Source organism: Hylaeus volcanicus, chromosome 3 (assembly GCF_026283585.1).
Source record: "Hylaeus volcanicus isolate JK05 chromosome 3, UHH_iyHylVolc1.0_haploid, whole genome shotgun sequence".
In the NCBI taxonomy this organism is placed as follows: Eukaryota; Metazoa; Arthropoda; class Insecta; order Hymenoptera; family Colletidae; genus Hylaeus; species Hylaeus volcanicus.
Genome location: NC_071978.1, coordinates 20315414 through 20338394, shown reverse-complemented (window position 1 = coordinate 20338394; position 22981 = coordinate 20315414). Strand labels below are relative to the sequence as shown.

Genomic DNA, 22981 nt, shown 5'->3' with positions numbered 1-22981 from the left:
AGCATTCAATCTACGTAAAACCTCCCTCAATTCTGTTAGGGAGGTTGAATTATATCTAGAGCTCAACGATAGATCAAAGGGAAACTCATTTAAAGCTAGTAATGGTTGATTAGTAAAATTCAAAGCACGTCATGCACGTATTCGACAACTCTAAAAAGATATGGGACCCTTAGAAGCTTAAATTTCTCTACTTGAATAAATGATGTTTAATGCAAAAGAAAGTAATTGTTCTATTATCCGAAAATTCCCCAATCCGGCCGAAAATTCCCCAATCCACTTTTGTCTCCCTATTAGCTCGGATATAGGAGTGTCTATTGTAATTAAATCCTTGCTCTCCCGAATAACCTCTGTTAATTCCATCCTTGAAGAATGGCGAAATCGCGGGAGTTTTAATTTGCAGCGAGAGCACGCAGACGAATCGAAGGACGTTGTGAACAGGGGCCAGGAAAAACAATTTTCCGGAAAACTCGATTCGAGGGATGTTAGGTCAATTGCCAGGGAAATTACGAGGCGACGCGAACGCGCACGTGCGCCAATTCAAACCGAGCGCACACGCGCGTGATATGTAACATTACACTAGCCGCAGCATCCGACAGGACGGGCAATTGACAGTTTAGAATTGGTCGGGAGCCGCTGTCAGCGAATGGGCGGTCGATCATGAACACTGACTGCGGTCGCCGCAATCACAGCCTATATCCGTGGCCAATGCAAATAAATCGATCCATCCGGATTCCGCGGGATCCACAGTCGGTGGCGACATTTACGAAGGGTCCTCGAATGAAACGGAACTGTATTCAGCATTCATTTAGCACGTTCATCGAACTATCTTTGAAGTATAAGGGATTATGTCCAAAGCCTCATTTCTTAATCAAAAGTTAGTCATTTTACACGTGTTATAATATAAAGTTACAGTATAATGATTTAGGAGAGTGTGATTACATCTTTCTTTAACACTTCAAGGCATGTTTCACATATTAATTTGAATACCGCGACAATAAATGGCACGAACTTGTAGAATGACCTAATGTTAGGTTACAATTAGACCTCGAAATTTATCCATTCATGATGTATAATAATACAGTAATAATGGGAAATACACAAAATATATACATAATGTATGTTAAATATATTTTACAGTGAATACAATAATATTGTTATATCTGCACGTACCTTTTGGATATGTTTAGCCGTATTTATAATATTAACTTGCATCATAAATTCATAAAATCCGCAGTTTAGTTATAATACTGTAATGTATCATTGTTTTATTTAAATTAATATGCGAAACGTGCCTTTAAGCGCTAGGAAAAAATGTAATCACCCACTCCCAGGTCGTTACAAAATTTTCTGTAGCATTTTAAATAAATATAAACACAATTTTGCTTCACGAATATATGGGCTGACCTGATATACACTTAAAACGCGTTGCGTAATTTTTTTCTGATGAAGACATCTCCGCGTAACGTTGTTCTTATACAACCTGACGATCGCAATGCTAATCGGTCGCGAAAAGAAAACCGGAGAGACTCGAGGCACCTTAAGCGTCCACCTGGTTGTTTTTCAAGGCCTGGAGATACAGATCTGGCTGGAAATCCTAACGTTAATAGCGCTTAATCGGCAGAAATCTCCCAAGAACGAGGACGTGATTATAACGTCGTTACTTGGCGTCTTCATCGTCGAGCTGGTTCGTTATGGAGAGAACCAACGAAGGAAACGGACTGTTCGTCGTTCAGAGAGGCAAGGTCGAGCCGAAGAAAATTAAGGATCGATTTCCTCGCGGGACTATCGGAACGATCGGAACGATTTTCTTACCCGAAGCTTCCGTTTCCCTTCTACTTTCACCGCGAATGGGCGAGGAGGGCGAACGATCACCTTAAAAATTCGCGGCGTGTTCATTATACAGATTTACCTACCCGCCACCGCAGAGAAAAATTTTAATTGACCACCGTCGTATATGGTCTCGGCTAATGAGACGATTCGCTCGTGCTATCGTGCGCAGGTGGTGAAAGGGAGCACAAGACCTATGAGAAAGGACAGGCAAAAGGTTGCCCGAAAGAAGCCAAGTACCTTTTGCGGACAAGATCGCCGATAGTATTGCCACAGGCCAATCGATGGCGGAATTCTCGATTCGATTCTCTTAGGCAAACTTGCGGAGCTGTGTTTACGAAACTCTGGTCCGTGGAAATCGTTGTGAAAATGTAAAGTAACATAAGTTGTAGTTCTGCAAAGGTGTTGCTAGAGTTTCAGAAAAATCTGTTATGGTTATATCAAGAGTTGCAATAATAAGAATCAATCGTGAGGGTTCAAAATTTCTTATTATTGCAATTTATAATATTATTCTGTCGCACCTTTGTAATTCTCGATATTATCGTAGCAGCTTTTGTGAAGAGCTGGGAATATCTTTGTAGGCGTAGTTCTTCACTATTTTCACACGTGAAAATGACAATTTACAGAGGTAGATACGACAGAGGCCACATGCTATGCTAAATTCGGGAGAGTTGACTTCTGCTGGCTTTGCAAATTGGGGCGTTGGAGTTTCTATGACATCAATACAAGTTTCATCGTTAACTACCCTCTTGAAAATTGTATTCAATGCAACTTGTTAATAACGAGCTTAGCTTCTTAGCTTCTATGACAACCTCTACATTAATCCTTGCGTCGTCTCAAATTTAAACTTCGCATTAAAGCTCCCACCCCCAATCGAGGAACGGATTTCCATACGATACCTTCCTCCGACTCCAATGTATCAATCGTGGACCGAACCGAGAGGAAAATGAGCAAAAAAAATCATATGGCGACCGCGGTCAAAGGTTAAAGTAGATCGAAGCGCCCCTGGGAAACGCCGAAGCGAACGGAAATCGCGATCCTACGGGATCAACAATCCGATTTCAGTTCGTGCGACGGACATCGTACTTTTTGCTTGGCTCGCGATTCTGCAATATCGAGGACCGTGGAAACAAAACGAAAAATCCTCGGATAATCGTCCGACGAGGACCGGATTCGAGGAAACGGCGAGCGATATTACGCGAAAACTCATTACACTCGATGGAACGAGAAATTAGAACCGTTACAGTCGATACAAAACGGGTAGTTTTTAATGCTCGCGGCAGGTTCGTTCCTTGCCTGTCGTTAATTTCCTGCGAACGGATCCAGAACTCGTCCTTGCGCGGATGATCGTTAAACGGGGCTACTCGATTTTCTCGATTCGGTGCTGCGTGAATTTTCCGCAGTGACGTATGCTACAAGTGGAGGAAAAAGGACTTCTCTTTGAGACAATTATTGTAGAAGTTAATGCTCAGTAGTTAGTCGATTTGATAGCATGCTATTTGAAATGGACCACTCCTTAAGGACTGGGAGACCGCGTGGGAGACTGGTCCTCGTGAATTTCTGATTTTTTTTTATAGTCATCGAGGATCTGTAGCTCAAAGGTAAACTATGTTAAATGATCTCCAGTTACGTCTGAGTCTGATTTAGGTATGGGTTACCTCTTGGTCAGAGGCCTGACCGTTTTAAGTGCCTCGTTATTTTTATGTTTAATTCAAATCAAAGATATTTGTCAACGAAACCTGAATATATTCCGTTAGGTCGATCGCACACGGCGCAACCGATCAGTTTCAAACCACTCTGAAACTAGTTGCATGCGACCGTGGATCAAAGGCCGAAACGCACACGGGCGCAATCGATTTGAAATTGGTGTTGCAAACCGTTTGCGCTCTTTGTTTTACCTAGATCCACGGTTGCATGCAACTAGTTTCAGAGTGGTTTGAAACTGATCGGTTGCCCCCGTGTGCGATCGGCCTTAGCTACACAAAATTGAAGTAATGGCGAGCAGTCACTTTTCTAAACATGCCAGTCAGCCTAATATTTAACGAGTTCAATTCTCATATCCCCATTCCTCCGAACTAAATATTCCACAGAACCTTTCGCAGCAGTCTCGCGATCTCTTTGCATCGACACTTTGTATTCACGTTGCTCGCATAATAAATAACAGTCTGTTCTCTCATAATCGTCGATGTTCCAGCCGTGGCAGGACGTCCGTCGCATTAAATCGCTCTTCAGGGTGATTCGCAGCGCGCCCTCTCCCTCGTGTCGTCTAATCAATATTCAAATTGGAAAAAAAAATTCGAAAAAAAAGAAGTTGGGGATACAGTTCGCCGGCGTAGGAAGCGCAACGAACCTCGTTAAAGTTCCCGGGGAACGAGAAGACGTAAAAGGAGATCCTCGGAGGAGGATCATCGGCGATATCTCCTTGTTAAAACGTGTCCACGTCGAGGAGTAACGAGCCGGCTCGATAGCGAATCTCGGCATCATTCGTCGCTCCATTTACCTTCTAGACGCACGGAACGACGATATCCTGATCACGGTAACGGTGCATAAAGTGCCGCACGTTTATGGAGCCGAAATTTCCCGTGTACACGGTGGGACCATTTAAACCGGACCGTGAAATAGTCAACGTTGACAGGGACGTAATTACGGGGAAAATTGGAAAGGGGTGAATTGTTTCGGAAGCTGTGATCGAAATACGTACTCATTTAGGAAAAATGTTTGAAAGATGAATAAGTTTCAACTCTTTACGTATTCGATGGAAACTGTAGTCACGTACAGTCAATTCCATAAATATTCGTACCTTCTATGTCTATTAAAGAAATCTATCAAAATTAGATGATAGGTTTGCTATTCTCGAATAAATATTTCATTATTACATACAAGTGTAAAGTTTATTCACGTACGTATTACGGGGACCTAAAAGTAATCGAAATTCTATCAACATTTATTTATTAAAGAAATCTGAAATACTAATCAACAAAATAATTTCCATCATTTTCTATCACTCTTTGCCAGCGTAAAGTCAGTTATCCGATTCCCTTTTTCAAAAAGTCCTTCGATTTTTCGCCTCCCAGATATTCCAATTTTTACTTCACAAGCAACGAACCCTTACCATAGACATATGACTAGATCGCGGACCTTTCCTACTTAGGTTCAATTTTTGTAGGCACGTTCGCGAAGATTCTATTTTGCATAAAGATCCGCAGTCTACATATGACATATATGACATATGTCGTATGTCTATGACCCCTACAGAGATTTCAGATGTATCTGTTAATGAGTCCACCCTATGTAGATGGCCTCTTAAACATCTCTAAAGGAGACACGCTCCCCGGAAGGACGAACGCGGCCAGCCCCACTTTGCTCGGGCACGTTAAGGAACAAAAGGCTGCGAGGATAAATCCTTTCCCAGGATCGAGGCCTCGTTACCGGCGACCATATCGATACGAGCTCTCGGTGGCCCGTCGCATCCGCGTGTAAACGCCGCGTCCGCGATGGTAAACGGTCATCGAGTCGCGCAACTCCTCGCTCGGGAAAATTGGCAATCCCGTACGATTTAAAACTGGCACCCGCAGCTCGTAACTTTCGACTTTAAGCCTGCGCGCTGCTCTCGCGAGCTAAGCGAACTCCGTTGGAGCAAGCCTCGCCGCGTATTTCGAGCTAATTAAACTTCGAGCGTCTTTAAATCTTCGGGAACGATTCCGTGTCTGTGTTTAAACTTTCACGGTCGAATTCGATGGAATTTACGCTGGCAATCGCGTCCATGGAAGGGTCGAGGGTTGATTTCTAGCGTGGAAGTAAATTCGAGGGGGTGGAGGCAAATTTTGGGTGGAGTAGGAACGTGAGGTAGTTTGGGAAGTTTGTTTTGGTAACGAAAGGAGTTCGTGCATTCATTGGTAGGTAGAAGATGTATGGTGGGGGTTGTTAAGAATTGTTATTATAGATAGAAGGTATAGGATTCTTAGATATAGAATAATAGGATCCTTTTTGGACGAAGAATTATTCATACATGCCTTATTGGGCTGAATAAAAAATATATGTTACTAAGAATATATAGAAAAATATATGTCATTGAGAATGTTAATTATAGGCAGAAAAATGTGTCGAATAGTAGGCGTCTTTGATACTAAAGACAATCGATACCCTCGTTTCTCCCTTTGAATGAATAATAAATACGCGAATCGTCTTTATTATCAAACACACTTACCATATATTAAACAGAACTTCAAACCCATTTATCTCCGCACTAGAAGGTCCCACAAAAAAACGTTACTGCACATTTTCGACGCGATTTAGCCCCAAGAATCGCCCCACTTCTCGACCATACGGCAATTGCACATATACATATACCTCGTATATGTTACTCGTTTATGTTACTAAGAATGCTTTATTGAGAATGTTAATTATAGGCAAAAAGAAATGTGTCAAATAGTAGGCGTCTTTGATACTAAAGACAATTGATATCTCGTTTGATGACTCGTTCCTCCCTTTGAATGAAAAATAAATACACGAATCGTCTTTATTACCAAACACACTTATCATATACTAAACAGAACTTCAAACACATTTATCTCCACACTAGAAAGTCCCACATAAAAACATTACTGCACATTTTCGACGTGTGTTAGCCCCAAGGATCACCCCTCCTCCCGACCATATCGCAATTGCACATATACCTCGTATAACGCTACTTGATTCGAGGCCCAGGAGAGCTACGCGTCGCTCATCCGAGACGAGAGCCCGCCGAATCTTTTTACGACTCGCGATATTTCATTTCCCCGAGATAATGCCTGTCCCCTGGCGTATTTCAAGCACCCAGTACTGATTCCCCCGATATCCAGGAGGCTTTGGTTCGCAGCACCGAGCCGTACTTGGCTCCTTTTTGCGTCGACGCTTGTCGTCGAGGGGCTCGAGCGGGCAGACGGTCCGAGCACTTCGGATTTAATGTCTTCATAATTGCACGGTCCCGGCGCACTCGGGGCTTTCTTGCACCGTCTCGCAGAAACGAACGTGCAAATTATTTCGTAGCACCCCTCCGAAGGACGGCGAGGAGGCCGGCCATATCGCCCGGATCCTTCGAGGATCGCCGGCAATCTTCCTGTCAAGCGTTCTCGCGTGGACGCAGCCAGTCACGTTTAATTAAAGAGGGGCGAGAACCCGACGACTGCGTGAAACGGAAATTTGTTTCTTTATTTATACACTCGCAGAGTGGAGGGGGAAGGCGATCGAAGCTGGAATGCTCGGGGATTATTTAAGGGAAATTGCCTGTGGGGGAGGTGACTGGGTGGAAGGAGAAATATGAATTATTCGCGAGGCTGATGTTGTATAATATTGTAATAGAATGAATAAAATGGTAGACTTTAGGGAAGAAGCACTCGTGCGATGCAAATACTGAATGGAGTTGGGGAAAGTTGATCAATCACTGGAAACAAAAGGAAATGGCTATCAAGAAGGCATGCGATATCGCTGGAATATTGCTGCAATATTGGTAATACTCATGGGATGTTATTACAATGCTTTCAGTAGTTCTGTGTCTATTTCTAGTATACGTCTACTATACACATTCGTGAAAATGTTGAGAAAGGTTTGAAACAAATTTTAAAGAGAATTAATCTCCACCTCGAAAAGTTAAGCAAACTTTTTCCCCACCTGCCAAAGGCAAAATTTCATTAAACCGTAGTTTCCCCTGATAACTGAGCCACGGAAGTAATTCTTTTTTCTCGATCTTCGTTCCAGTCTTTTTTACCGGAGAATTAATCTCCTCCCTCTGGAAAATCTGATCCAAGTTGAAACGTGGTGTTGTGGCGGCTTCGAATCGCTAGTAATCGCCACAGCCGTGCCTTTTCACGGAGATCTTATTGCGACTTACGCGTCCGAGCATAAATTGGCCGTAAGTGCCGCGATCGGCCGTTGGATACTTAGGAAGTAATGCGGTCTCGCCCGAAGCATTCGGATCGGCGCCCGAGACCGTTGAAACTGGTTCGAAACCAGTCCGAGGCGTCGAGACTTGTCCAGGCGATTCCAGCCTCGCGATACGTCATTCAAGCCGCGAAAAAGTCGAGAACAAACGAAGGTCCCGCCACGCTATGAAAACTAATTGGATACGCCGCAATCGTTAACGTTACTTTTGTAATTACCGTCGGCCAGTCACCGTCTCGCGAATTAGATAAGCATCGAGACTAATTCTAACGCGGGCGCAAGTTTCACTAGAAATCGACTTTCTAAACATTCTTTTTTGAGGTGCAAGAGAAAATGTGGCTGCGTGTATTATTCTATTCTTTAACATATATTTTGTTTTTTGGGGGAAGTTTTTTTAAAAAATAATTAATGACGAGTCGAGGCAGCTATTCGTGTTGAACAATGGAATTGTTGTATAGCACGGTGGGTGGTTAAATTATTGAGAACACGTGAGGAAAATAACGTATTTTATGTATGATATTCGTAGTTGAATTTTTATAACAATGGAGCATATCCTTTCTTTTGTCTTTCTCGTATAATTAACATGATATATGCATTTATTTGAAATGTGAAAACCTTAAAATCGTGGTAATATGTTATGAGAAATGTAACAATCTATAAAAAGGTATCATTTTAAGTGTTCTTTCGGTTCCATTTTCAATCCAAATAAGTTGTAATTTTCTACATCTTCGTAACATTTTGATCACTCCCCACTATATTCCTTAAAAGAAGAGAAACCAAATTTCATTCTCCCTCGGAAAATAAGGAAAATTGTCCACCGTGGAACTCATACATGTTCTTAAATGCAGATTCTATCGCATCCTGGCTGCGAAGTTGTCCGTGGTTGGAAAATGTTAATAATTCGCGTTCGGATGACGTTCGTCCATGCATTGTAGCGGAACGATTCGCGAGTTTACTCTGCCATTTCCGAACGACCTGTTATTTATCGCTGGTTCAACCTATATTCAGCGCGGAGCGTTTCGACATACGCTGACTGACGAACGGGGACTCGAATCAGCGTTACTGCAATTTAAACTCGGACGTTACGCAATCGAGCGCGACGCAACGATCGAGGCCCTAAATCGCGAAGGATCCACGGCGAGCCCCCGCGGCTCGCGACGGTTGTTACCGCGATTTAACTATCATTTATGCGGAATTAAACGTAATCCAGTCCTGGAAACGGTTAGAGCCTCGATGGAACCGCGAGATACCACACAGGATGGAGCGCTAATTCGCGATTAACTCCGATTTATCGTAAGCTAGGTCCAAGGAAGAGAAGCTTGGGGAGGATTCCAGAAAGATGGATGTAACGATTTTTTATATTCTTTCTAAAGTTTATATTTTCAGGAAATTAATGCCGCGTGGGGTGTGAGATGCTTTGAATTTAAATTTGTGTTTTTGGGAGGTCTTAGGAAAAAATCAAACGAAACCTAAAGCGACGGGAACTTTGAAATTTCTGTGTATTAAAGAGGAAGCGAATGATTAGACACTGTAATTTTTTAGAAATAACCAGCTCTGGGATCTTTCTTTGAACTTCTCCTTGACTTTTAGGAGCTGTTCCTAAAGATATTATAAATTATTTCGACGATGGCAAAGTACAATTTATCTATTTTTTTTTTTTTTCATCCGATTCCACCAGTCCATTTCCAGTCTTAATGTCCATTAAGCTCCTGGTGCACGAGCGAACGGTGCATCACCTTGCCCGTGAAATATGCACTGCAACGCCTAAGTATCTTTCAACCATAGATCATTTCATTCTCTCCACGTTTTTCTTTCGCGATGAGGAAATCGGTACTCGTATCCCTTTGTATCTTTGCTGCCGCTAATTTTGCTCTGAGGTGAATCGAGGTATTTTTAAAAGTGCACCCCTGCACATCAGCCTCTTTACCTTGTTAGGCTTTGAGACTGAAAATACTGTTATTCGGTCGCGAGCAACGCGAACAATAAGGGGTGGCTTTGCCTTGCAGCTCGGGCGATGGTAGCCGAGGTAATCGGTTATGCGTTCAAGGCGAAGTGGGCCTTGTTGCATCGAACAAATTTTTACGAAAAAATTCACTATTTTCTGCTTCTGATAAAAATAATACAAGATATCGTTCTCTATTGTCTCGATTAGAAATATTACTCTAAAGCCTGGCGAACAAGAATTTTTAACTCTATTAGAGAAGATGAAATATTATTCCACGAGTGTGAATTAATTTCTACACCAAGCAACGGGTGGAAAATTTCAATTGAAAAATGGGGAACAGTGTAAGTAAAGCAGAAATGCTTTAAAAGATTACAATTCTATTCGGGGTGAAGATCTGAGGAACACCGATCTGCACTCTAGACGAGTGATCGATAGTTTATCGCGATGCACGCGGCTCCGCAGAATGCGCGTCTCGGCTTTCCCTCATTTTCAACGTGGGAGCAACCATAACAGCGGACACAAAGTCTCCCTAAGCCTGGGGCGATGATGTCGGAGGCAGTGGTCCAAGTCAAAGGGAAGCTCAGCCTCCACGGCTGAGAAAGAACCCAGCTCGTGGCTCGGTGTTGAAACTGCCCTGGAAACGAAACTTCGCGAATTCCTTCTTCTCTTTTTATCTTTTTTACACGTTCAAACGAGAACTGCGAACCCACGTACAGGGCTCGTTTACAATTTTCATTACCTCTGCAGGTATCTTTCCCTTATCTCGATCCTCTCCAACCTTTCATTCCGCGGACTATCAACCATGCTCTAAAACGTTTATACTACCCTACCGCAGGTTATCCATGAAATTGTTCCTCGAAAGTTCTGCGCGTCGAAAAAGAAACATTCGCCAAGGTAGCAGGGCAAGCTTTGTTATCTGTTTAACCAACGTTTTTCTGAACTTCTTGCGAAGGGAAAAATAATTCTAGGGAGTCAGAAAGCAAGAGAGCTTTTGTACAAATCTAACCTCTAAACCGTTAATAAAAGAATTCTGTAGGCAGTTACTGGAAGTGAAAGATGAGTAAATAGGCTCCCAGTAGATGAAGCGTTAATTAATTCGCGCGAGTAGCGAATAGATGAGAAATAATTTCTTTTCTGTTAAATAAAATGAAATATACGCAAAGATGGTGGAGAAGCAAATCCGTCGGTTACTCACTATGAGAAGAACGCATCTATTTTCAGCAGTTACACCGCCACATCCGAGCCAGCTACCGACCACAGCCAGGACACCTGCGACGATTAAAGCGTATGCTAGAATCGGGTACGTGACAGTCGCCATCAGGGACACGTAGCTGTGCTTCGAAATCACCGTCCAGATACCGATTCCGCCCACAACCAGTCCAGACAGCTGAAACAAAAATAACGACGTCGACGTTCAAGGCTCTGCTCACTGTTAACCCTTAATTGATCGCTGCTCGTCTCGATAAGGACGAGACCGATTCGTTTTTTCTTATCGACGTTAGCGCGATACCGTCCTCTTTTTTATTAGTAGGATAGACAGAAAGAACCTTTTACGGTGGATGTTTCGTAGGTTGTATTATAAATATTTATATGTTTTATGTATATAAAAAATTGTATTTTATACGTTGATGTTAAATAAAGTGACTGTGGTTTCTAATAATATTGTATTAATTAGTTCAGCGAATATATGGAATCACAATTTGGGCAGGAATATTAAATAGGTTATCAGTTATTTCTGATTATATTCATTGTGGAATACAGTTTCATGCGGTAATATTAACCTTTTCTGTGCTCTGCGCGAGTATACTCGTAAAATTATTTTGCTCTTGTCGTGCTCAAGACGAGTTAAATCCCATGAGCTTTTTAAATAGGAAAGACCTCAAGACGAGTTAACTCATTAACTCATTAACGATAAGCTCATGCGATTTAACTCGTCTAGAGCACGACAAGAACAAAATAATTTTACGAGTGCAGAGCACCGAAAAGGTTATACGAATCTTCTGTAATTTCCAATTGAATTCTATGTAGAGTTTCATTTTGAACATTGATGTTAATCAATTTATCGAATCACTTGGAATTTGTAGACGTATTCTGTAAGTCAGCTGTATCTTGAATCTAATTACATTTACTCGAGAATGGGAGGCTTTACTTTGGAGCAACTGGAGTGTCCATTCAAAGGACCACTCCTGCATCTCCACCTACACTTGCATCTACAGCCCTATTCACATATCGACCACCACCTCCACCTCTAATTCTCTATACCTAACAAAAGCCAACCTAAACAGAAATTTCACCGTCCAGCAAAGTACTGTATATTGCTCAGGAGTTGGCAAAGCACCTACGAACTGAAGGGAGACAGAGGCAAGGAAATTCTGCCTTTACTACTCCCGGAGACCCTTTTCTTCCGAGCAGCCACACTGTATAGTTGTAGTCCACGCTACATTGTCGGTTAACACGTTGATTGCCAGACTAATGCTTTTGAAAATGTCTACTGTGCTTAAATTTTGTTTACAGACTACTGGAAGCTAGTGGTCCGGTGCTACTCGGGCAAAACTACAGACAAGGGAAGTAAGAAATGGCAGGCAGTACGGGGTTGGTATCTGAGAGACACACAATTGTCATCCCTTCTTCACGAAGGTCTCGTCTTCGTACGTTAGTTCGAAAAAATTGATAACTGACAATTGAAACAAATGAGAATAATGACTACTGGAAACTACGTAATCAAACATTTATTGTGGTATTTACTTTTGTATCGTTATCGAAATTCAGGAATTTCATTAATATTCATTTTCTTTAACGCTTAACTTTTGGAATCTATTTCTTGAATACTTCAGTGAAAAGCACTGTCACTCATATGTATATGGGTGACATGGAGATCGACGTGTCAAATACAAAGTGTATCTTACGCGTCTCGACACTTTAATTTTTCTTACATATGTCTACGCTAATAGTTACTATACCTCTCTCAGTTTATCTCAATATGTCTCGTTCGATGTCTTCGTTACGCGGTAGTTTTGTAAATGTAATTCAGCCAATAACGAAAATACATGTGAGTAAAGGTGTCGCCGTTACGCGACAGCCAATCAAACTGTCTCGCCAAATCCTGAGCAACGAACTATACCACCGCAGCGATGCATCCTTCCACCACCCAAGGAGTTCCCTTTAGCTCCCTCCTGAAGGATCCCGTAACTCCAACGCGCGTGTCTAACCAGAAACTTAACCATTGTGTAGCGACGACACGGCCAGGTTGCCCACGTACCGCGCATTCCTCGATCCCGTAAATATCGCGCGTCGACTGATATTTACGACGGCGTTGCTCGTATATTTCCCTCCCCTCCCATGGGGAGTGTTCGACGACACCACCGATGTCACGGGGTGAGGGCGAGCGACGGGGAAAAATTGGGGGTACCGGTTCAGAAAGCAAAAAAAGAAAAAAAATGGACAGATAAATCGGCTAGTGATAGCGAAGGACGTTTGACGTCGCGGCTGTTATCAACGACGTTGGTTGCCGCGGCAGCTGTCCGTGGGCGTATCTCTGGTCTCTGACCGTGGAATTCCGCGGGACCCGAGCTTCGATATCGCGGCTGAATAAAACGTTCTTGTCAAGTAGATCGTATCGAAGACGCCACGGCCTGCAGATTACAGCGGGTCGTTATTCTGTCCGCGCGTGGAGGGTTACACGTGTTTCGAATCCGGATGAATTAATTGGAACGGAACGATATTGTCTGGCTTCTTACGCGGAATACCCTGATCGCAACCGGTGGAATTAATGGGGACTACCGAAACCACGTGCGCGACGCCATATTGAGAAATTATGTAAGGAGGTTGGTCGGATGATTGAGAGCGAAATTGTGCTGGAGACTCGTTTGGGAATTAATTTCGAGGAAATTAATGGCAATCGTGACTTTTCCTTTTGCAAAACGATAGTGTGTAGGTCGGAGACCGAGAATATGTTTCTTGATGGGAGTCGATGTTGGTTAAAAGTGGAGATGTAGAGTAGTTTATTAAGGTGCGAGTCGTGAAGGTTTTGCAGCGATCTAAGCGGAGTTGCTGTTCCGGAGGATGTCTTTTTTTAGATAAACAGGACCAACAGACATATTTGAAATTTTTTCTGTACCGAGGCGACGCTTCAAAGAGACCAGACAAAAATTATCATCGCATAATGTTCACGAAATAATCGTACAAAAATAATCACAGTGATCACGAGGCTGCAGATAGCCACGCATTCACGACAAGCGTAAATATAGAAAACTATACAAGAATATAAAAAATAAAATGCTCGTTGCAACATTTAGAAGGCGAAACATGCTTCAATTCACGTTCCCATTCCTCACCTGTGCACATAAAAATATGAATTAGCATAAACCCCCGCAGTCTAGCGAATCGCATCACGATCGCTGCACAACCGCGATGCTCGAGAATTGTTTTCCCCGATACTCCCCAACGAAACAGTTCTCACCAGTTATATTTAGAGGTTCGTTAATGCTCATGTCCTCGCAGCAGCCACGACCGCGATTTCTCGGGCTCCGTTCGCGTTCATTTCGATGGAAGGCAGTGTTTCAATTAGGCAGCCCTCCGATAGCGCCACTCTATTTCGAGGTTTCGGCTCCGCGAGCATACGCGTCGGATAGCAGATGGCGCTTAACGTGTTAAGTTCAAGGAGGATAAATCTTTGGACAGGACTGGCTCGACGGGCTACAACAGTTATCCGACAGCCATAAACTTCTAGATCCTAATCCTCGTCCACCAAACCTCGCGACTCTTTCTCGCGTACACGTGTAATCGCATCTCGGGGGATTAACGTTGTTGGATAACCGCGGCTGGGCCTCCAGTTATTATCAATCCGCTGTTGTTCGTCCTGACTCATCGGAGGAGCTCTTTTATCGCGCTGCTGGGATCTTCGCGTCTTGGAAACGTGTTACTCGTGTACGCTTTCCAGTTCGAGGGTCAAGCACAAAGTACAACTTCGATGTGTCCGAGGTTAGTCTATGGCAATTAGATGGATGGCAGGATGGTACTTGTATGGCCTCACTGATGAGAGGTTTTATTGTTTTGTTGTTTTGCCTGTTCCCTCTGCTAGCTGTGGTAGGCGAAAGGTTTTCGAGTTTATCGTGTTCTAACTATAAGATAAATTGGCCAAAAGGAACTTGGCTATAAATCAATGGTCTTAGATATCACACTAAAAACTAGTGGAAATTGTTAAGATAAGTGCAGTTTTGTGTGCTGTGACTGCCTTTGCTGGAGCATGCGTGCGCTTCTCCAGTTATGAAAAAAAGAGTGAACAGTAAGACAAAAGAGTGTGTGCAGTATGGCGCCGGGGCGTGCGAACATATATTTTAATAGGAACAAAATGTGATAAGTTTAATTAACTGATTGAGTTCCAGAGGTTATTGAAAAAACACTGTCGAAAAATCCCAAACAGCGCAACCGCGCTTTCTCTGAACGAGTACTGGGTTTTCTCGACATAAAATCTCAACAGCGCGATCGCGCTGCTTGGGACTCGAACGGTTAAAGATCCTTTCATTAAAACAAATATAATAAACAATTTTGTATACGTATACTCTTTCCCAAAATTATTTCAAAGTGATGACGCCTTTCTATAACAATGCACATATATTTTAATAGAAATGATAATAAAAAGTATAGAATGTACTAAACTCGAACTCTGTCCAACCAAAATAATCAAGATATACCTGAGATTAATCTCTGCTTGCACATCTAAATAAAAATAGATTGCCCAGTCTCGATATCTTTTCAGAAAAAAAATGCACTAAACAATACTAAAGGAAATTAATCAAAAATTGTGAAATCGAATTAAAGCACATCCATTGTGCATATTGAACAAATCAAGTGTAAAAGAGCAATTGTCCATCCACGTCTATGCTCATTTCCCATTCATCCTCCACTCCAGCATCCTGGCTCGGCTGGACACGATAAAAATTATGAAACACTTTTGTCCGTCGGTGCATAGCGATGAATTCACGTCTGGGCTGCGAGCAGACGAGGATTTGCGACCCCGTCTGATCGATATTCCTTTATCGGGGTCGTTGATCGAGGGCGCCGCGCGACCGTTTCACCAATTCTTTCAGAGCTCGATGCAACGAAACCGCGCCCACGCATTAGACCGTATATCTCCGCGGAAGGAATTCGTGGCCAGGAATGCTTCGAGACCAAGTCGATACGACCAGGCCACGTATTTATTTCTGTGTTCGAAGTGGCTCGGGCACGACTCTACGCGAACAAGAAGAGACCAACTCCCCGCGGGGATGCTGCAGAGAGTCGCCGCTGGATGAGCCCAGCAATTTATTATTTTATCATTGTCCCGAAGGCAGCCGCGTATCGCCGCTACGACGTCATAAATCCTCGTGCATCGGCATCGATGCTCGTCGCGTCTCCGCCCGCATGTATCGGGGTCATTTCGTAGGTAATATCGTTTCTTATCTACCTTGCGTTGCAGTCATGGTCCCGTTTCATCGACGGGGGTATTTCGAGGAATGGGGAGTATTTCTGACAACTGTGCGGTGGAATGAGCATATATTCTATTGGGGAGGCCAGTTGGGGGATGCTTGAAGGGACTTGGCTCGAAGCTGGAACGAATTGGAGTTCTGCACTTCCGGGTTGAAAGTTAGCAATGTGTATTGTGATGTGTTTAATAAAGGAAAGTAGGTAAAAGCAGATCATTTTTATAAGTAACTATTTGACCACTGTTTTCGATACTACCCTTATTCCATCGAGTGGTTGGACTGATCTTCTACACCAAACGAAGATTAAATTCATGTTTACACAACGGATTCCAGAAGATAAATAAAGACTTAAATGAAAGAACAGACAATCAGTGTAAGCAGACAATTTTTATAAGTAACTATTTGACCACTGTTTTCGATACTGCCCTTATTCCATCGACTGGTCAAATTGATCTTCTATAGCGAACGAAGATTAAATCCATGTTTACACAACGGATTCCAGAAGAAAAATAAAGACTTGAATGAAAGAACAGACAATCAGTGTAAGCAGACAATTTTTATAAGTAACTATTTGATCACTGTTTTCGACACTACCCTTATTCCATCGAGTGGTTGGACTGATCTTCTATAGCGAACGAAGATTAAATTCATTTTTACACGAGTTCGATTTGGATTTTCCCGTTCGCGTCACATGCTATCCAGAACGAAATGAATTTTCTGCCCCATCGGCAGTCAGGTGGCGCGTAAAACGCGGTAAAAGGATGACCGTGGAGCACCGTTAGACACTCGGCTCTTTATTTGCTCTCCGAATTCATAACCCGAGAGGAAGAGCAGTCGAGACCGTCTCGCGGGAAGCGAGAGGGACGGAGGGCCGCGGGGGCGTTCGTGAGGGACGTGGACGTCCCACCTAGAATTCCGAAAAACCTGTCCAAACGAGGCTTTTAGGCTGCCCCGGGACGAATGTCGCCCGCGGATACCCGACGAATCTTGAGAAAGAGTCCCTAATTGAGAAGAGTCAGATAAAAACGACGGCGCTGGTCACGCTTTTATTTTCGGTTCGATTGAAGTCCGAGTGGCGAGACGTAGAAACTACTTACTATGAGTAAGAACACCTATTCTCCCGTAAAATGTACAAGGTCACGAATCTCGGAGGTAGGAGTACTCGTTTCCTAACTCCCACGAAGGATGTTTCGATGAAGTCAACTAACAGGAATTCTCAGATCCAAATAAAGTGCCGAAGTAAAAAGCAAAGATGTATTACGAATTGTTTCGAAGAAAATGCTTGGGAGAGCATCATAGAATTATGATAAATTATTTTGAGGTATGAGAATGTTTTATTTGCGAATAAAAAGTAGAATTTGTTTCCCTTGCATTCTTCATTTACTCGACTCAAATTCTGTCCATTTCTGGTTCATGGCGGACAGTCTAGCATGGGGACTGCGAGATTCCCTAGAATCGGCGATGGTTTATTTGAAATACTGTTAACTTATCGCCCAGTTCTACGGCGATACCTTACCCGCGTGGATGTAAACAATCCCAAAGCGTATCTACGCGTGCGCAAATAATCTTCAACCGAACGCGGTATAAATACTCCGCCGCGAATGCTGACCATGAATCGTTCTGTTCTCCTTGCAACGCGGTGAAGAAATTCGCCAGACATTCTCGTAGGTCGAGATACATAGAGAACACTCACAACTGGACTCCATTTTAAACCCAACCTAAACCAAGCTCGGCATTTAACTGAATCTCTCAACTTAAAAATAGAAAAATATGGTTTATGTTACTGAGAGGTCTGTATTTTATAAACAATAACGAAACCAACGAAATGATGACTTAAACTACTCCTATTTCTATGTTAAGTGTAACGTACATCAAGCCCAACCTAACCAAAGCTCGTCATTTAACTAAATCTCTCAATTTAAAAATTGGAAAATATGGTTTACGTTATTGAAGGGCCTGTATTTTATAAGCAATTTAAAGCTCAGCGAAATGATGACTTAAACCCAGCTCCCTATTTCCACATGGATTGCAACGTACTTCAATCTGAACCAGAGAAAAGCCTTCTACCTTCTGTCGCGGCAGCCAGAACAGAAAAGCTCTGAAAATTCGAGGAACACGACTGAATAATCAACGATAAAGACACACCTTTCGGTGACACGTATCCGTAGACGTATTATAGTTCGCGACAAGACTGAGATACGTTCACATTTTATTTCTAAAAAGAAAGGGAGCACAGCTCAGCTCCATTTTTGCTCCTCGTAATCGTATCTCGCAAGCTACGACTCGAGCCTCGTTACCGTTCCCATAAATCTTAGTAAAATTCAGGGGAGGGTATGCCACGATTTATGGAATTAGCGGTGCGATATTTTATGTCTGACGGCCGAAAGGATTACTATAGGACGCGTCAGGCAGTTTCGAAGGGACACCTTCGGCGTGTTTAAAAATTCTCAACCCCTCCGACTCGACGATTTTGTATGTGATGCACTCGTGATTTTTCACGTTTAATTAATACCGTCGATATCGTTAATGTGGTCTCGAAAAATTCCATCTACGCGGAATAAACGAGTGCATTTTTCGCCACGTTCGTGCGGGTCGGCGGTCGCGGGCTCCACTCTTCCCAGATCAGCATATTTTAATTGAAACGAAATTCCCGCGGTTACGTAATAAGCGCTTTTACGTTGGATCACGTACTGGCTCAAACTATGCCGGGGATGCGTCTAATTTTAAATCCTGTTTGTAAGCTCCTCGGTGTTTCCACGAGTCAAGCGTAAATAAGAATTCATACGCGTCGATGTACAGTGTGGTTGCAGGAACTGGACCAAGACGTGGTTCAAAGAGTTATATAGTATGTTATACAGCTTATTTCGACAGTAACTACGTCAAATGTCTCATTTCTAGTACAGTTATATCGTACCCAAAATGATCTTTTGAAGAAATTGCTTGATGTGTCTTCATACTTTCTCTTATTTTGTCATTTTGGCACACCCTGTAGCTTCAACTAGTAACAGAAACGTATCGAATGTCGGTCAACCTGTGGCGAGAGAGGCACGAATTTCAAACGTTCGAGCTCTTGTCTTGGCACCAGAAGAGCTTCTTTACAAATCATGTGCTCAACAGTTTCCAACGAAACGCTCCCTCTTCGTTACCTCCCTTTCAAACCAGGTCCCTCATTTTACCTGAATTTTCAATATTCTTACCTCTTGGGCCATCCTGAAACTCCTTAGATCTCCACTTCATTTCTGTCCTGTATTATTTTCTCTTGAACTCTCAAAAATAAATATCAACGAATCACATCGTTTCGATCCTGAGGTCTCCATAGCTTAATTTTTGTCGAGTGTTTGTTTCCATTGGTGTCTCAAAATTAAATATCACATCGTTTCAAAACAGCGAAATCACCCTGTACTAGCCTAGCTACCCTTTAACACCAACTGCAATAGGAAAGTTTCGGCCATTCTGGAGAAGAATAATCCCACTAAAGATGCCACGATCCTATGATTTCTCGATCTTTCTCCCTGAATACTTTCCGTAGCAGCTGCTGCAACCAAGGCGAGATATCATCGGTACACCAGCGTGTTTGGTTCCACTCCCTTGGCATGTAATACTTGCGTACTATATATAACGGCGTGCTTGCATGATTTACAACCAGCGTTTTAAGGCCACCCAGCGCCGCCGCGTAATACTATTAATGATAAACATTTTCGACGATGCGTGCTCGTCTACCTCGCGTCGGGACTTAACCGCGAACGCGGCGCAGACTTAAGACGGCTAATTTAATGGAATCATTTGCGGCGGGAGAGCTTTATGTTAATAACCCGGCCCTGAGAAACGTTCCGACTCGCACAATGGAACCCGTGCTGCGTGCAACTCAATCTCGAGATCAAATTGCCTCTCGAAAAGTAATAAAATATTAAGGGCGGGTTTATTAAAATCGACTCGAGAAACCGTAGACCAAGAGGAAGTTCCCGAGGATTTCAAGACGTTTTCGGCTGCTGGAGGCTGGGAGAACTTTGGGAATTTTGGCCGAGGTGGCGGGACAGCCCCAACAATTTCATTATCGCATCCTTTAGGTGGAGTTGTGGTTGGCTAAATACTAGGGACATATGCTGCAGTGTTTGATTAAAAGCAATTTTTTGGAGACTATCTTCTTGTCTTTACTGTGGGTAATGTGTGAGGGATGAAAGAGAATAAGCAGCCAGTCAAAATAATATTCAGGAATCCTATTAAGTACTACTACTACGCCAATGTCGTTAAATATAGTATTTAACATTTAATCTTCATATATATTTAACATTCGTTTCGATCCTCAAATTCAATATTCACAAAGATGGTAGAATGGAGTGTAAGGTACTCCTCAATCTCGAACAGGAATCAAGGGAAAATATCAATGGGCCGTGAAGGCTTATTAAAATCGAGCAGAGAAATCTTCGGAATTTCTAAAAGAAAGTTCCCTGGATTTCGAGAAATTTTCGTCGCGTGCTGAAAGATATTCGAACAACTTGGAATTTCACCGCGTTTTCAGCTCGACTCCAACAATTTCATTTTCTCACCCTTTCGCCGGAGTTGTGGTTGGCTGAATATTAGACGCGCGGATAAGTGGTACAGTTTTCGTGTAGCCTTATTAAAAGCATGCAGTAAACCAATGGAATGCACACAGACTTGGATTAAATAGTCCGTTACAGTATTAATAATATTACCCTCGATATTTCTAATCAAAATTATTCTTTTCATAAACAGAAGGATATTGGTCTCATTCATTCTACCCAATCAAAAAATCAATGTATTATAAAATGATCGAAGATATTAAGCTGTCCAAGTATACAAAATTCCTAAAATCCCTGTCAATGTCCGGTGACAGTTGCCCTGCTACCTACTTAAATAAATAAACACATAAATTCTGCTTTCACTCGAGTACCTTCGCTACCGAGTCCGCGACAACTCAATTAACGTGAGTGGTCCCGTCCAAAGCATCGAGTCTCACGCATACTCCAGTCGATTAGGCCGTATTCTTTCCCCCTGGTAGCATAATCTCCAACAGGATCGATAGAGCGAGGAATTTCGGTTGAGGAATGACGCGGGAAGCTCCACGGCGCGCGACATTCCGCGCGTGTTTATCGGCTACGCGGATCCATCGATCGCGAACCGGTAGCCGTGCCGATCGAGAGCTCTGTACACGTGCACGAGAGCGTTCTGCACGGTAGATCTTACATTAGCCGTGCACAGCGACGGCATTAATCGGTCGAAGCGAAGCGCGCGCGTTAGGCGAGAAAGGCAGCCTGTATTCGAACGTTCGAAGGTGGGCATCCATTAGCATAAGAACCGAGAAAGATTTCTTCTCCCAGATAGCTGTTCCCTTATTTACAACGTGTCAAGGGTAATCATTCTGCTCGCAGCTCCAGCTCAGGGGAAGATGCTCCGCGGCTGCAAGAAGTTAATTAAAATAATCGTCGATTTTCTTACTTTCACTTCGGGAACATCTCATTTTGGGTAGAATAAATAGGATCCCTCTATCTAGGACAGATTATTCTAATTAAAAAACAGAGGATATACTTTCAGCAACCAGGAGAAAAACAGACGAAATATGTTACTTGTAGGGCTCTTTTTTAAAAAAAAAAGTTTCACTTCGTGTTTTACAAAGATGAAAGCAAATCCGAGTGTGCTTACTCATTTCAAGTCGTTGCACAGGGCTTTTATAATCCTATTAAGAGAATCCTCTTTTTAATTCTTCATTCTGTACTATTTATATACAGAAAATCTGTTTTCCTTTCGATTTCTGAGGATTATTTGTAGGCACGACTAAAGAGTTACTTCAGAATGTAGCATTATGTCTCATCTACTACAAAATCTCTTCGCTTTTCACAGGTTTGGATAAAGTGATTTTGGACGAAACAGTTCACTGTACACGGAAGCGCAGCAGCCATCACTCCAGGTGATCAGACATTCCGAACTTTACGCAAGACGCAGCACCGTACAGAGCACTAAAGGGTTACGGGAGACGATAAAGCCATTGAATAGCCTTTGAGAAAGTGATAAGGGCCAGCGCGCTGGTTTTCATTGCTGCGAACTAGATTCCATCACGGGACGTTGCTCCTCGTCCGGGCATAAAGATTATTATTCTGCGATTGCGAGCGTGAAACTGGCCCCCAGCGCGTCCTCCGCACCCGGAATATACGGAGATCCAATCTCGAGCCAGCACGTAAATCCTGCACAGCCAGCCAGGAGAAAGTCGTCGCGTCCCTGAACGAAATTAGAATAATTACGTATTACATCCTGTCTCGAGGATGTTACGAAAATCCAGGAGTTCTTCCTTGTAAACTCCCAGGAATGAGTTTACTGGAAACGTCGATGGAGATGGTCTGAACGTGGACAGAATTTTATTAGATAAGTAGAAACCTTGTAGGACGACCTTGTGCACCTGGGAAGATGAGAGCCGTTGATTTCGTCCTGGTGTAACTTCCACGTGAAATTAATTTTAGTATTTTATTTGAAGAGAAATTTAAAAATCTTGTAAAACGATAATAGAATCTCTGAAGATAGAGATATAGAAATTCTTGACTCGAAATAAATAAATCGACTCAAACTTGCAAGGACCATTGCTTTTATCCTAGTAGCTTCCACTTTCATTAGTTTATTATTTTCTAAGATAGAAGTACTGCGAGAAAAGAGCCGAGTTTGGGAATTCAAATATGAGTTGCCATCTGTTAGCGATCTGTGCAAAAGGGATCGAACTCTGTGGAACGACAGCCGAACAGTTGAAAAAGAAAAGAGAAACGGAGTCTGTTGATAGCTTGTATAGAGATATATTAAAGAGAAGAATAGAAGTAATTTG

The 22981-nt window shown here is 42.8% G+C and overlaps 1 protein-coding gene across 2 annotated transcripts in view; it reads right to left on the bottom strand.

Moving 5' to 3' along the window:
- LOC128873953 (CD151 antigen-like) overlaps positions 1-22981 on the bottom strand; it is a 106354-nt gene that overhangs the window by 7975 nt on the left and 75398 nt on the right. For both annotated transcript variants that reach the window (XM_054118022.1, XM_054118024.1), the window contains one exon: positions 10887-11078. In XM_054118022.1, coding sequence (XP_053973997.1) covers positions 10887-11078 — 192 coding nt within the window. The remainder of the gene's footprint in view (positions 1-10886; positions 11079-22981) is intronic.